The following is a 17,164-nucleotide window of genomic DNA, read 5'->3' as shown; positions in this document are numbered from 1 at the left end:
GAAGTCCCCCAGTATCAACACTCTTCCCTTCCTGTATAGTGCTATTTTATCTAGTAAAGTCTTAAAGAATGGTCTCTGTCCCTCAGATGGGGCATAGACCGAAATCAGTGTAACCGGTGTACCCTGAAGGTCACCTGTTACTATTATTAACCTCCCTGCTTTGTCTCTGTGTACGGTATTAGCTATAAAGGAGATGCGTTTGTGGATCAGGATAGCCACCCCACATTTCTTGTGGGAAGCCGAGGCATAGTATACAGATTGATAGGATTTGTGCCAGAATTTCGGCTCATGGCCCCTTTTATAGTGGGTTTCCTGTAGGAATATAATATCGACTTGCTGGTTTGCATAGTACTTACATGCTAGTCTTCGTTTGTTGGGGGAGTTAAGGCCTTTAACTTATGCGTGATAATTTTGATTGAGGAGGAAGTTGGGGCTGGGGGAGGGATTAGATTAGAGGACATTTTGTATTGAGGGGGTGGCATCTAGGTAGCGGGGTCCCTGGACTACGTGATACGCTTGCCTCGGATTCCCGTTTAACAAGGTGGTAAACATAAGCATGAGGTTGGGCCTAATGGTGGACACTTCCCGAACAGTAAAACAAAAATCATAACAATAAGAAAACACATAAATGAACATTAGCTGTAAGATCAGGAGAATGTGATAGAACCAGTCGCCCCTACCGTGGGTAGGGGGGGGGGGGGAACATATTTAACGGCAATATCTCAATTAAAGTTAGTATATGCTGCGAAGGCATTTGCAGCTTAAATTGGGAGCTGTGCATCCTGATTGCCGCCAGACTGGAACATGCCCCCGGATTGTCAGCTCGTAAAAGCAAAGCGCCGACCGGGGAGTAGGGATGTAGAAAGACTGAGCCAGTCATATGGAGCAGTAATGGAGGGTATAGTGCGAGTCAGTGTTTCTACTATCCCAGGCAGTGGGCAGCCCTCGTCGGGGAATGGGTATGCGCCAAGGCGCCATATGTGAGGGCAGATCAAAAAGATAGAAGTGAAGGGGGAAACAAGTATTCTCACCCAGCTGAGTCGTCAGGGGAGGGCGAAGAAGGAGATGCTGGTGCTGATGATCGAGGAGATCTTGAATCTCTGCGTGAAGCTACCGTGGTCCATTCAGGCTCTGGAGGGGGAATCCTTTCAGCCTGGGGTTGAGAAGCCGTTGATGGTGGAGGAGCTTTATGTTGCAGGCCCAGTTGAGTGAGGACATTTGTAATATCATCCAGGTCACTTAGGGAAAGCTGCTTGCCTTTATGTAGTACTGTTAATTTAAAGGGGAAGCCCTAACGATACCTTATTTTATGGCGGATTAGTATAGATGTGAGAGGCTTCATGTCTTTACGTTTCTTTAATGTTGTAGGGGAGAGGTCTGGGAAGATCTGAATCCTAGATCCTCTAAAAGTGATCTCCGGAATATCTCGTGATGCTAGCAGTATGATTTCTTTCGAGCTGTAATAGTGCAGCCGAGTGATGATGTCTCTCGGCGGGATGCCATCTTTAGAGATAGATCTTAGAGCTCTGTGGGCTCTGTCCATTCTCAAATCCTCCTCTTTCAGTGTGGGAGCTACTGCGAGAAACAGTGCTGTCAGGTATGGGCCTATTTCTTCCTCGGTCTCTGGTACTCCACGCACTCTCAAATTGCACCGTCTGTCTCTATTCTCTCCGTCCTCCCTGGCCTCTTTCAGGGCTGCCACCTCCGCCTTAAGCGCAGTCATGTCGGTGTCTGTTTGCTTGTTGTGGGCTCTCACCTCATCTAGACCCTTTTCTAGGTCATGGATTCTGTCGCCCAGCGACGAGATCTCCGATCTAATTTCTCTCACAGTCTCTGAGTTTGTAGTCTTTATCAGCTTCTCCAGGTTGTGGAAGAGCTGGTTCAGGTCCGCCTTAGTTGCTGTGTCTTTAGACGTATTCTGGCGCCCGGGAGTCTGTAAGTTGTCTGCCATGGTGCCGGCGCCATCTTGTGAGTTCGCTCCCTTATTCTTTCGGGTGAAGATCTCGGCCACCTGGCCCTCGTGGTCCACGTTTTGTTTCTTAGGACCCATGGTCTGAAAGCCCGTCCTCAGGGGAGCAGGGTGGGCTGTTTTGGCGTGGGTCCGTAGAGGTGAGAGGTGCTTAAGAGGCTAATTTAGCCGGAGCTAAGGAACCATGCGTCTGTCTCGCTTGGCCTCCAGGCGCCGCCCCCCTACAGTCATAGTTTCTTAATGCATACAATAATTAAGAACTATCTTGAACTGTTATTCGAGTATGTCTGCACACTGAGGGTCTTAACAGACCAGCCCTATGGGTACACAGTACAGATATCTTAAAGTCACTTAAAAAATGTTAAAATAAGTAGTAGTCCAAGTGTGGATGCTTCTATGTATAGTTTGTTGTCGTCTGCGGGGTACACAGAATGGCAATTCACACCGCGTGAGGGAGTCTTTGCTGATCCCTCACCACTCCTATAGAAAGTGCGTAGTGGGGTGTAGCTATGCCCCACACAGTGGGTATGCAAAACGTGACCATTACAATAATGGCGCAGATTCTCATAGAAGCCGCCGATCATTGCTACGGGGACTTAGATTCATGAATGGGAATTGTTTTCCCATTCATTGATCTCCTGGTGAGCGGACGGCAACGTGAACGAGCGCACAAGTGAGCAGGAGCGCGGTGGTGGCAGTGAGGGTACATATATTTACTCCCCTGGGCGTTTAAATGAAGTCTAAAGGGGAGTAGATATACTATACAGAAGCTGTGAAGTGGTTAAGATATTTATCTGTACTGTGTACCCATAGGGCTGGTCTGTTAAGACCGTCAGTGTGCAATTATTATTTCCCTTGTACTCTTTTGGCCAGTGGATTGTATTTGAGTATGTCACCCTGTTTTTGATGGTTTATTGCCGGTGTCTAGTTTTCTATGAGTCTGTGACTATACTACTCTATTGAAGGATACTCATTTATATTGAACTCCGTATAACTGTTTTATTGTATGCACTTTATACAGTTTGCCAATAAAATGTTTTTTTGTTTTTTTTAAATGCACCCACATTCGCTATTATATAGAAAAATATATTTTTTAATCCCTACCCTATAGTTACCAAAATAAAACCCTTATAAATAAAAAAAAAATGGACATTGAGATTGTAAGCATCTGGCAGGGTCCTCCCTTCCCTAGTGTAGTCTAGATGATTGTGTGCTCGTTTCCTATGACAACCTGTACTTGTATTACTGAGCCTACCTTTGCCAGCCCATAATTGCATGGTCATGTATCTTGTACCGTTTGCCTTGTATAATTTTGTTCTATGTTGTATAACCTTCTTGTATCATTGTATATATTTATTGTTCAGCGTTGCGTAATATGTTTGCGCTTTATAAATACAATAATACTTTAAAAAAATTACAGAAATAGTTACCTTAGGGTATTTTAATATGTATGTAATAAGAGTATATTACTGTTATTTTAGTAAATAAAAGTTTTTTATTATTGATATAGTGTAAAAAACAAAAACAAAACAAAAAAAACACTACACAGAAAGAGATACTCCTTTATTTCCAAATAAAATATTATTGCCATATATAGTACTAGGGATACAATTTAAATGTAATGACCAGAACAAAAAAAAACATGTGGGCTTTATCTATTGTACCACAATTTATTTTAAAACTAGAATAGCTGAAAACTGGGCAAAGATCCAGCAGCTTGTGGGAGCTACCGCCCAATTTCTCTATTAAATTTAGACTTAAAGATCTTTGCACAGGTGATTGCAAGTCGTTTGGCGGAGCATATAGACCATTTGGTTCACTGGGACCAAGTGGGATTTATTCCACACAGGGAGGCCAGAGACAATACCCTGAGAACTATTGACCTGCTTCGATTCGCCCGGTCAAAGCAGGTTCCATGCATGCCATTATCCACCGATGCGGAAAAAGCCTTTGACCGGGTGAATTGGCAATGGATTAGGGCCGTGTGGAGAAATAACATGGGGACAAACAATTGGCATGCATAGACGCATTATACTCAAGACCAACGGCACGCATTTAAGTTAATGGGATACTTTCAGGTGCACTAGAAATCAAGAGGGGCACCCATCAGGGATGCCTGCTGTCCCCCCTGATTTTCGCACTAGCGTTAGAGCCTTTAATTTGCTACATCAGAGCTAATGGGAATATTAAGGGCATTTTGGTGGGGTAATTAGAACACAAAGTCGCTGCATATGCAGAAGACCTACTATTCTTCCTAACCAATCCAGTAACGTCCTTGCCTAATTTAATGTCTGCATTTGCTCACTTTGGGGCGTTATCATACTTTAAAATAAATACGGACAAGTGTAAAACTTATAATGTGGGACTCAATGAGCAAACCAAAATCCAAGTAGAACAAAACTTCCCATTCAAGAGGAAACACCAGTACATAAAATACTTAGGTACTAATATCTCAGACTCCCTAGGTGACATTTTTAAACATAATTTCCCACCTCTCTTAAAGACTTTGGAGATGGATTTGAAGAAATGGGATCTGCCCCAACTATCTTGACTTGGTAGGGTTGCGGTTATAAAAATGAACTTAATGCCAAGGCTGCTGTACTTCTTTCAGCCCCTCCCAGTACTTATCCCCACAGCTTTCCTGCATCAAGCACAGTCCATTTTCAACAATTACATGTGGAGGAAAAAGCCCCCTAGGATAAAAGGTGACATTGTTTAAGTCTAAACAGGAAGGAGGTCTGGCAGTGCCCAATGTAGCCTACTACTGCTACACAGCAGTACTCACTAGAGCTGTTGATTGGGCATGGCATGGCACTCTTAAACAATGGGTCAAATTGGAAAGAGATCTCTCCCCAAACCAGCCTATTTCCTCACTGTGGACAGTCCATGCTAATCACTTCAACTGGAATTTACCTCCTTTGTGTGTTAGAACCCTGCAGATTTTTTCTTAAACTGCAAAACCCCCTGTGACTATCTCCTTGGCCCTCCCTGTTACCTTTGATTGATAATCCTGAGCTTCCAGTAAATAGTGGAGCTTATATACATAGAGAATGGAAGGATCTTGCGACACTTAAACTAGCTAATATATATGCAAATGGGGATTGGATGACTCTAGATGAGCTCAAGATAGCATGGGGAAGGCCGGGGTTGGATTGGTGGGGATACTTCCAAATTAGACACCTTTTGAGACACCTGAGGATAATGCCATCACAGCCGAGAAGTTTAACAGAATTTGAAGAGCTGTGTACTGGAGTGGGTCCCTTGGAAAAAACTATCAAAAATATATCTCTTCTTACCCTCACAACCATGATATGAAGTCCCCTTCTTCATTGTGTGGGAAAGGGACTTGGGACGCACTTTTACTGTATCCTAGAGAGAAAAAATATGTCTATATGCCCATAAGACCTCTCTGTCCACTAAAATTCAAAAAATTAACTATAAAATTCTGACTCCCAACTTCATAAAATATATCCAGAAACAAATGAACAATGTTGAAGATGTCAGGGAGCACAAGATACCCTAATGTCAGAAAATGGCGTGATGTTACTCCTCCAGGAGCCCCAGAACTAATAAAAGAAATAGACCATATTCAACTGATGGAAGACTTAATACTCATTTCAATGGACAGATTAGAGGTGTTTAAAAAAACCTGGGCATTCTGGTCAATGTTTAGAGAATATGAGGAATTTAAAGAGATATTGGAGGGTACTGCTAATTGACTTGGGACGAGTTAAATGGAATAGCATTGAATCCAATAAGAAGTTGACGAGAGAAAAGTAGAAACTCTTTCGCAACATACTAGCTATCATTGGTGGGGGGCTGGGGGATGAGAGACCGCATCCGGCCTGGGCATGAGATGACTACAGATTGTGGTCATGAGAGGAGATATGTGGTCTCCCGAGTGTCTAGCCTATGTTCAAATATATTGAGCTATTATGTCATGTTATGTTCTTGTTTCAGTTTATAATGCTTAAATTCAGGTCTGGCCTACCCGGGCCTGAACGAAAGATGGCTTTAAAACATAAAAGCAATAACATCTGCTTATATGCTGTACATTATCTGACCCTGTTTTTCATTGAGACTGTCTATATAATACAGGAGCTGTGTCTCCTAATGTATATATAACAACAACAACAACAAATAACATTTGTAAAGCGCTTTTCTCCCGTGGGACTCAAAGCGCATAAGCATGGCTCCGACCATCGTGGTACAGGGGAAGAATTTTATAAATCTGGAAATGCCAGGCTAAACAGGTGGCTTTTCAGTCTGGATTTGAATAGCTCCAGGGATGGTGCTGTCTTTACTGGGTGTGGTAGGGAGTTCCAAAGAGTAGGGGCAGCATGACAGAAGGCTCTGTCTCCAGATTTTTTGAGGTGCACTCTGGGAGTGACCAAGTTTATAGAACTTGCTGATCTGAGGTTGTGAGAGGTGTGGTGCAGCTTCAGCAAGTCCTTCATGTATCCAGGGCCCAGATTGTGCAGGGATTTGAATGTCAGCAGTCCAATCTTGAAGAGTATTCTCCATTGTACTGGTAGCCAGTGCAGTGAGCGAAGGATCGGTGTAATGTGACAGTGGCGAGGCTGGTTTGTTAGCAATCTGGCAGCAGCATTCTGCACTAATTGCAGGCGACGCAAGTCTTTTTTGGGGAGGCCAGCATAAAGGGCATTGCAGTAGTCCAGCCGTGATGTGATGAAGGCGTGGACTAGGGTTTGAAGATCCTCTGGGGGAATCAGATGTTTAATCTTTGCAATGTTCTTCAGATGAAAGAAGGAAGATTTAACTACAGATGAAATTTGGTTTCTGAAACTCAATTCCCCATCGATTAGTACGCCAAGGCTGCGCACAAGGTTGGAGCTGTTTATGTCTGAATTCCCAATCCTGATTGGTGTTGCTTTAGGATAGAGCTGTTTTGATGGCGAGCACTGGCTTTGGACAAACAGGACCTCAGTTTTGTCAGCATTCAGTTTCAACCAGTTATCATTCATCCATGCCTGAAGCTCAGCTAAGCAAGAGTTTATTTTTGGGGTAGGGTCTGTTCCACCAGGTTTGAAGGACAGGTATAGCTGTGTGTCATCGGCGTAGCAGTGGTACGTCAGGCCATGTCGTTGGATAAGTGTACCGAGTGGCAACATGTAGATTGCAAACAGCAGAGGGGATAGGATTGATCCTTGTGGCACTCCGAATTGTAGAGGTGCAGGTTTGGACATTATAGGTCCTAGGGATACTCTCTGTGTTCTGTCAGTCAGGAATGATCTGAACCACTGGAGGACTGATCCACTGATGCCACAGTACTCCTGCAGTCTGTTAAGCAGGATTTCATGGTCAACTGTATCAAAAGCAGCTGAGAGATCCAACAGGATTAGGATGGAGCATTCCCCTCTGTCCCTTGCCATGAGCAGATCGTTGCAGACTTGGATGAGGGCTGTTTCACAGCTGTGGTGTTTCTTAAAGCCAGATTGTAGAGGGTCCAGGATGTTGTTTACTGACAGCCTGGTTTCAAGTTGCAGATAGACAGCCTTTTCAATAACTTTACCTAAGAAGGGGAGGTTGGAGACAGGTCTGTAGCTGCTCATAGCATCTGGATCCATGGAAGGTTTTTTGAGAAGGGGCTTGATGATTCCTTCTTTTAGAGAGGTAGGAAACCTCCCTGCTTGCAGAGAGCAATTTACTATTTTGTGAAATGCTGGACCAAGCAGGTCAGGGCATTTCAGCATATGTTTAGTTGGTCCAGGGTCCAGGTCGCAGGTTGTCTGGTGGAGACGACAGAGGGTGTCTGAGATCTCTTCCTCACTAATACTTTTGAAATCAGTCCAGGGTGTTAGGTTGTTTTTGCAGCTATTTCCATTAGTTGCATGAGTCTTGGGTGCTGTGGACTGAATGAGAGACCGAATAGAAGATACTTTGTCAGCAAAGTAGCAGGCAAATTTCTCACATAGCTCCTTTGAGGGAGTTATAGTGGGTTTTAGACAGGATGGATTACATAGTCTATCAACTGTGCGGAATAGTTGGGCTGGTCTGTTGGCGGCCTTTGCGATCTCCTGTGATAGGTAGGAGGATTTTTTCTTGGTGATCGCATTTTGGTAGCTTTCCCGGTGAGAGACAAGGGTGTGTTTATCTTTTGAATTCTGAGATTTTCGCCACTTCCTTTCTAGTCTGCGCACTTCTTTCTTTAGGTCCTTTAGTGAGCTGTCAAACCACCGTGCATGGTGAAGTGGTGTAGATCGTTTGATGCGAACTGGAGCGAGGGCGTCATAGGCAGATGACACTGCATGGTTGTAAATCAGGACCATGGAGTCTGGGTCTGCGCAATGATTGGTTAATGCGTCGAAGTTGAGGATATTCTGAACGTGCTGGGGTGAGACATCTTTCAGTGAACGGTATTTTATGAGTTCTTTCCCTCTGTGTTTTATCGCTGGTGCTGTCAGAGAGAAGTGGATGGTGTGGTGGTCTGACCATACCACTGGGTTTATATCCATGTGTGATATTAAAAGTCCGGAATGAAATATAAGATCCAGGGTGTGCCCTTTCGTATGGGTGGGGAGGTTGATAGCCTGAGAGAAACCCAGTTCATTCATTATGAGAAGTAGTTCACTTCCTAGCTGGGAGTCGTGATCATCCACCCATGCATTGAAGTCTCCCAGGATGATCCATCTAGGGTGTTCCACTGTTACGCAGGATAAGAGTTCAGATATTTCCTTAAGAAAGGCTGGACCATTTTTTGGGGGGCGGTATATGAGCAATATGTTGATGTTTACTTCTGCTGACAGTTGAGCTGCAATACATTCAAAGGTTTCAGTGGGGCCTATGGGCAGGGGCCTTATGTTCAAGGAGGATCTGAAGCATATGGCAACCCCCCCACCCTTGCCGACTTGTCTCTCACAGTGCAAGATTGAATAATTGGCCGGCACGGTTGCTTCAAGAGTTGGGCCTGCATGCTTCCCAAGCCAGGTCTCTGTCAAAAAGGTCAAATCAGAGAGCTCTATTAGGTCATGTATAGTTGCAGTCTTATTATTTATCGATCTGGCATTGCAGAGTGTAGCTGTGATTAAGCTTTTCTGAGGGCAAATATGTTTTTTATACTTGGATCCACTACCTCTCCGCCCCCTTCTGCATTTCCTGAGTATCCCAAAGGATTTTAAGAGTAGAGCCAGAGAGGTGTTAATTTGTAATTGATTCTTGGGAGGGCATGCAGAGAAAAGGTCCTTTGATGAGTATTTGTATGTTGACATTAGAGACAATAGACTTGTTCAGATAGCTTGTACTTCTGGAGTCCTGCTGGGATCAAAGGGGGTCTATGCAAAATCCTTTCATTCCTACACAGAGTTGGATCATAGATTTATTTTAAGTAAAGTTCCTTGTTTTAGAAGATAAATGATAACATAAATGTGGAAAATAGTCACTTGGTGCATATGCCTTGGATAATGTATAAAGGATTACTCACAGGGTGGAGTGAGGGCAATCACAGGCAATCAAGTTTCCAGAGAGGTTGAAGGTCTTGTTTCAGGTCAGCTGTTAGAAGGCTTGGTGTGTTCAGCAGAGGTGAGCTTCATGGAGGATTTCAATCCAGTTTAAATCTCTGCCATCCAAAGTAATCCGATTGTTCTGGTTGGTTGTAGTTGTAGCCTTGGTCGTGGTGGGTGGAATTCCTCTGTATTTTGAGTCCAGTTTCAGCACAAATAGGTTTAAAGGTGTAGAAATCTGAGACAAGGTCTGGAGCAGCTTAAGAGAGCTGCAGCCCGGCTGGGCGCGCTATGTTATACAATATAGCTAACCCTCAATTTTATGTATAGGTTTCTATATCTAATGAATGTACATGGATTTCAGATGCATTGCTTTCTATAAATAAAGAATCTGAAAAAATTAAAAATAAATAGCTGAAAACTGAGATTTTTTTCTCATTTCTTATTCCCTTTAAAATGCATATAAAATAAAACTGCTTAGCAAAAAGTACCACCCAAAGAAAGCCTAAATGTGGCTAACAAAACATTATATAGATCATTTTGCTGTGATAAAGAACAATAAAGTTATTGGCGAATGAATGAGAGGAGCGTGAAGTAAAATTTGCTCTTGTTTTTAAAGGGAAAAAAAAACTGTGGTGGGAAGTGGTTAATTACAAACTCAGGAGGGTCTCACAGGGATGCCTAGCTAATTTATGACAAATAGATAAGACCACTTGTGTGTAAAAATGTATGTGATGTTTTAGCGTACAAGTAGTCTTATCGATTTGTAATAAATTAGCTAGCATCCCTGAGAGACCCTCGTGAAGTTATAATTAAGGCAACTAATAACATTTATATATAAGCTGTGTGTTATGACATCTTGTTAATATTGGAACTAAGTCCAAAGAAGGCTTATTAGCTGAAAGCTTACTTTTTATTTGCCTGTAAGTTAGCCAACATCTTGCTTATCACGCCTAAATGATTTATATCTTTTTTTTCTCACCACAAATTAGGCTTCTTGTGGGTGATAATTGTTTTCAGTAATTTATTTTATATGCATTGTATAGGTAAAAACAAGGAAAAAATGAAAAAAAATACACCATTTCTCCAAGTCCATCCCTTATAGTTTTAAAATAAACAATGCTACTATAGATAAAAACGCACACATTTTATTTGCCAATTGTCCCAGCTATCACAACATTAAAATTACTGCAAGTTCTCTAAATTTGAACACCTTGCATTAATGGCGGCTAAAAAAGCGGTTTTAAAAAAAATGGCTGGATAATTCTCGTCCTGGAATCCCAGACCTTACCATATTATTAAAGCACCTCCTACAACTGGAATGTTTAAACCTTGAACGACAAAAATCCAAAACTATCACCAAATTTTTTTAGGACATGGCAAAAGTTCATTGAAAAGACCCTTGACAGAACTCAAATTGTGGAGTTAATGACATTTTTTAAAGACACTACTTGGTATTTAAAGGGCAAGATTGGGGGCTACCTAGGTAAACTAGAAATATGAGTAAGGGGATACGAAACTCTAAAGTCATTGATGTAGGGGGAATTGGGGCAAAGAAGTCTATGTATATAAGTTCGGGGGTGAGTGCCTGAGTTGGGGTTAACATTATTAGAATCTCACTTTCAGGATTTTAGGCATACAGTCAACGGAGGATGACTACATCTGGACTATTCCACAGGAATGGACAAAGTTTTATTGCTATTGTGGACTCACATTACATTCCTCTCATCATCTCATAACCTCCACTGTAAGGCCATTTTTCGATTGTCGTTTAAATGTTAAAAAGTGATTTGGCATGAAACTTTCTGTATTGAATACTCTATACAAATGCTATTGTATATATGATATGCTTTATCACTAATAAAAATTACATTTAAAAAAAAAAATACTGCAAGTTCCTAGTACTGTACAATATACGGCGACAATATATTTAGAAATAAAGGTGTATTTTTTATATGTTTTTGGTACCCTAAAAGGCCTTATTTTCTAAAATAGGCAATATATCTTCATAACCTTCATATTAAAAAAAGCTAAGTCCCTAAGGCAGCTATTTTTTTTTGGTTTTGCTTGGCTTCGATCTTTTTTACTTTTCTTTTTACTTTCATTATTATTAATGAACATGGCTCCTGATTGGAGTCATGTTCATTCATATACAAGGGACTTTGATTGGCTCAGGAAACATGTTCCAGTTCACCAATCTCTGAAATCTAAGTCCCAGCGTGAACCAGTGGAGCGTGCACCCACCATTGACTGACAGGATGTAGCGGTAGGTCCTGGCAGCGCTAGCGAGACTCAAACCTGACACATATAAAAGTCCAGTTTAAGTTAATAGGTAAAAAGCTGAATTTACCAAACCTTTACCCTCTACATGGAATCAATAATAAATGACGTTTTGTTTTTATTCTGCACTAATGAAGTATAAAAAAAAGTATATCTGCTGCCTGCATCATTTGCTGGTTGGCTTTGTAAAGCAAGGAAACTCCAGTAAGGGAAATCAGTCTGAATGTGTAAGTAGTACTTCAAAGCAAATCTGAACTAGGGTTTCCTTCACTTGATCTCATCTTTGCCATCTTCTCCATATCTAGGCAGGCTCAGCCTTTCTTTCTGATTTACCACTCAGGGCACCACAATGTTCCTCTCCAAAGGGGCATTAGAGCTGCCGCAAAGGTCTCCCCACAAAGCAGACAAGTTCCGCCTCCGACCCAGCATAAAGCTCTGCCCCCACAGGTATATCCCTGTGTGCAGCTGGCTGCGATCCTGGAGAGGTGAATTAATTTACCCCTCCACTGCTGCATTGGCCGGGTGCTCTCTGGCTAACTATATGGGGGGCCTCTCTGGCTTTTTATATTGGAGGCACCCTCTTCACCTACCTAATACTGCGGGTGCACTCTATCACTTATTATACTGGGGGAAAAGGGGGAAATTTGGATGGCTATACTGGGGGGCACCCTCTCGCCACCCAATACTGCGTATGCCCCCGTTGTCTACCTAGCACTTGAGGCTCATCCAGCTATCTATACTGGGGTGGACATATCTGGCTACATGTGCAGGGGGCTACCAACTACTGAGAGGCTGCTCTGGCTAACGCATGACAGTTTGCCTATGTGGGGGAGGGGAAGGTTGGGGACACATTTCCAACTTTGCCATGAGAGCTATTGAACCTAGAAACTGCCCAAGCCTTCTCTCTCCCTCAGAATCCTTACTCTCTTACCCAGATCAGCAATAGGTTCCTCTCTCTCCCCATCCATCACTCCCCCGCACCCCCCCAAGTAATCACCTCTCACTTTCCCCAGCCACCTTCAGCACCCTCAAAAACATCACTCTCTCCTTTTCAGGCCCTCGGTATGCCACGCTCTTTGCCTACCCATCCCCTTGCATCCTTAATAGCCCCAGTCTCCTGATTGGGATAAAATTCAATTCTTGGTTACGGTTTCTCTTTAAGGGAGTTAAGCAAACTTTATTGCAGGCTCTTACCTTTTGTTCTTGGTGGTGTTCAGTATGTTGATACCAACTGACAGAATGTGAGTGTGTTGAAACAGAATTAGCCCAGGCATTTTAGACAGAAATATGAAACGTCTAGGCTCTGTTTAGATCTGCATTATTATACATTAAATACTTATTGCGTAGCACTCAAACACTTTGCCCAGAGATCATCTTTTCTTTAAGAACAATGTAAAAAAATAATTATTGATATATAGATTTTATAAGGAAGGCCGAGTGCTTCTTTAGGTTTAGCGTGTTTTATGTAAATGCCAACAAGTCTACCAAACACACTTCCTCTCTCTTTTTTTCATGGATTATTGCTAATTTGATGCTGGTGCAAGTAAGGGTTACCTCTCCTTCCTTTGAAAATAACTTGCAGTATTCCATGTACAAATAGTGAATCTTATCCAGATCACTGCCCTGCAGTTGCTGTTGAACTGAGAACTTCCTGTAAATTTTTGTGCCAAGATCCCGTGAAATTATGAGGAATGATTCTCCTGTAGGTCGCATGTTAAACAATGTCTGCAAAAAAAGGGAGATTTAATAAATAAAAGATTACTTTGGGCATGTGATCAGTTTTAGAAAGTACTGAACACAACAATGTACAGGTGTGACATTGCCTTTCACACAACTCTGGAAAGTCAAATCTGATTGAATGTAAAAAAAAAAAAAAGAAAAGAAACAAAGAAAAACAATAATGAAATGCACTAAGATAGGATAAAAACAATATTGGATTTATCACAGGGTGCCGAAGATCTAACTGTTATTTTTAGACGGTCATGCCAGGCTCATTTGTCAAGGCAGAGAGGTCAGCTACAGTGAGGCAAAGAAGTACGATACAATAATACAATAACATTTGTAAGGGCTGGTTCAGACGGACGTTTGGAGGCGTCGCGTTCGTTGGCGTTGCGTTCGTGATGCGTTCAGGCTTTCAGCAGCGTTCGCATTGCGTTCAGATGCGGTCGCGTTTTTTCTTCCCTTAGGGGGACATTACCCTTCGCGGTTAACCGCCCCTGGAAGCAACATGTAGCTTCCAGGGGCTCCTTGAACGCCAGTGAAAATCGGGACCCGAACGCCGCGTTTGTGCAAACGCGCATAAAAGCTTGGTACAAACGCTCCCATTCACTTGAATGGGAGCGTTTAACGCCAAGCCCTGAACGCTGGCAGTAAACGCTCTGCAAACGTCCGTCTGAACCAGCCCTTAAGCTCATTGATATGTCTCAAATTAATACAGGGTTGCAGGCTGGACTGTTCATTAATGCCAGACTAAACAGGTAGCACTTCAATTTAGACTTAAATGCTTCCAGGGATGGAGATGTCCTGATTGAGTATGGCAGGGAGTTCCAAAGCGTAGGGGAAGCATGACAGAAGGCTCTGGCCCATATGCAAGTCACTTTTTACTCCTGAGTTTTCTCCTAGGTGATAATTTTTCATCTTCTATTTAGTTTACATTATCAGCACTTTGCAATGGAAAAAGAACCAAAATCTAAGTGAAAATGTACTATTAAAATGATTTTAATTTATTTTCTTGCTTGCTGGTGGTTTAAAGGCATTTTATTGACAAAATTGAAAATATCACCTAGAAGAAAACTGAGAAGATAAGGTTAATTGCATATGGCCCTCTGTCTCCAAAGGTTTTGAGGTGGACTCTGGGGGTGACAAAGTTATTAGATCCTTTGGATTTTTTTTTTTGCTCTCACGCATCTAGCACTTTGCTAGCTGCGTCAGCACACCGATCGCCGCCGCCTCGCGCTCGGTCGCCGCTATCCGTCGCGCCCCCCCCCCCCCCCCCCCCCAGACCCCGTGCGCTGCCTGGCCAATCAGTGCCAGGCAGCGCTGAGGGGTGGATCGGGACTCCCAATGACGTCACGACGTCATCCCGCCCCGTCGCCATGGTTCTTTGAACGGGATTTCCTGATCGAAGATCGCCGAAGGTGATCGAAGCGGGCGGGGGGATGCCGCTGAGCAGCGGCTATCATGTAGCGAGCCCTGGGCTCGCTACATGATTTAAAAAAAACAAAAACTGCTGCGCTGCCTCCTGGCGGAATTTATTAGACCGCCAGGAGGGTTAATAAGCTTTTCACTTACCTGGGGCTTCTGCCAGCCTCCTGAAGCCATCCTGTGCCCACTCCGTTTCCAAACGATTCTCTGTTCTCCCGCCACGGTTCACTTTCGTTCATGTCGACTTGTAAGTTGCCGTCCACTGCGCCTGCCCGGCCCTGGCCGCGTGCGTCCTCGTACACGCTCCTGTGGCCAGGAACATCCTGGGCAGGCGCAGTACGATAAATTCTCCTCTAGCTCTCATCCATAACTGGGAGGAATGTGTACCCACCCTTGCGGTAAAGTCTCCCAGAATTAAACATCTAGGGTGGTTCAGTGTTATGCAAAATACAAGTTCTGCCATTTCCTTGAAAAAGGCTGAGCCATCACCAGGGGGGCAGTAAACAAGCAATATGTTTATGTTTTTCTCAGAGTTGGACTGCCAAACATTCAAAAGAGTGGGTGGGGGCTACAGCAAGGGGTTTAAAGTAGACCTGAACTCTTGCACAGGACAGAAGGAAAACAGAGAAACGCACCTGTATGTATTTAGAGTTTAGCCTGTTTAATTCCCCCTCATTTGTGTCTAATCACAAGGTGTAATTTGTTATCTCCCATGTCACATGACTGCCACGGCAGTTGGCAGATGAGGTTGTTGGAAAGCACAGGCTGTTAACAATATGTTTGCTTCCATGAAAGCAGGAAGTAGAAACTGTGCATATTTTAGGATTTGTATCAGCTGTAACAAAGAAATGTTTTTTGTTTAAAGGTATTTATGCTGTTGTGTATCTTTTAGAGCAAAGAGGACATTCTGAGGTTTAGGTCCAATTTAATGTTCAATTTCCTCCCTTGTGGTTTTGCCTCTCACAATGTAACACTGAGTAGTTGTCCAAGTCCAATACAGTCATGTCTCCGTAATTAAGGCTAAATCGGAAGTCTCTATTAGGTCATTCGCTCCACTATGGCTCTGCCTTACCGCCGCGCACCCAATTGACCACAGTGGTCCGACATCTTGCAGCATGCTCGATCGATATATGCGACCGATTTTGGACCAAAATTGGTTTACATTGTTGATCAGGCATGCTCTTGATGGCACCAATTTTCATCCGATTTGATAAGTATCAAATCGGATGGTGGATTGGCCGTCAACTCCTGTAATGTATGGGCACCTTAAAACAGTATTTGATCCCCTGCTGATTTTGCCAGTTTTCTCTCTGACCAAGAAATGACCAGTCTGGAATTGTAATGGTGGGTTTATTGTAGCTGTGAAAGACAAGAGTAAAAAAATAACCCCCTCAAAACCCAGTACCTAAAAGGGACAGCTTGATGTACATTGTAGTGAATAAAATAAGTATATAATCACCCATCATCCAGCAAGATTTCAGGCTCCCAAGTGCCTTCCTGTATGCAGATAACAAGCTGAGATTGGGAGCACCCTCTGTAAGGGAGTGCTCATAATATGCCTTATTTCATTTTTAGCTCCAATAGATCTGTTAGGGATTATTTTCAGGGGATGTCTTATTTTTCCCCATAAATGTCAATCTACATTTATTCTTGAACAAACAAGCAAGCAAACAAACAAAAAAAAATCACCCTTTTTTCAAATATAGCGTTCATACTCACATATAAGCCGACCCGTGTATAAGCCAAGGTACCCACTTTTCCCTCAGAAAGCAAGAAAAAGTGATTGACTTGTGTTTAAGCCCCTCTTCCCAGTATAGCCCCTCCCCATAGCCAGATGTGCCCCAAGGATGACACAGCTGTGTCTCAAGACGCCACTAGATGGCATCACAGATATGAGACACCGCGATTGCCACACAGGAAAAAATTCCTGATCATTGCACCGCTGATATGTTACGTGCACGCTCTGCTCCACTAGCCGGAGGACACAGGAAGTCTTGAGCAGCGCACTCTGCACATCATGTTGCAGGAGATGGGGGCACGGAAACAGCAGGGAACCAACTGGCAAGAGCAGGATCACTAGTGCAAGATACTTATGCTCCTCTGCCAGTAACAAAAGCGGCTTTCACCATCCGTTCTGCTCTATTGACTAGCACATAAACCGAGGGGGTAACTTTTCAGCACATTTTTTGTGTTGAAAAATTAGGCTTATATGTGAGTATATAAGATAGTCAACATAACTCTGCAAACTTTTTTTTAACATGTAACTAGGGCTTGGCTTTGAAGTAGGGCTTATATTTAGAGCATCCTCAAA

General features: G+C 43.1%; 1 protein-coding gene across 1 annotated transcript in view; it reads right to left on the bottom strand.

Moving 5' to 3' along the window:
- The window catches only part of POLRMT (RNA polymerase mitochondrial), a 189,004-nt gene that overhangs the window by 125,073 nt on the left and 46,767 nt on the right, over positions 1 to 17,164 (bottom strand). Inside the window, 1 exon segment of the mRNA XM_068234056.1 lies at positions 13,264 to 13,434. Within this exon segment, the coding sequence (XP_068090157.1) occupies positions 13,264 to 13,434 (171 nt within the window).

Source organism: Hyperolius riggenbachi, chromosome 1 (genome assembly GCF_040937935.1).
Source record: "Hyperolius riggenbachi isolate aHypRig1 chromosome 1, aHypRig1.pri, whole genome shotgun sequence".
Taxonomy (NCBI): Eukaryota; Metazoa; Chordata; class Amphibia; order Anura; family Hyperoliidae; genus Hyperolius; species Hyperolius riggenbachi.
The sequence above is the reverse complement of the archived record's forward strand: the minus strand, read 5'-3'. Positions and strand labels throughout refer to the sequence as shown.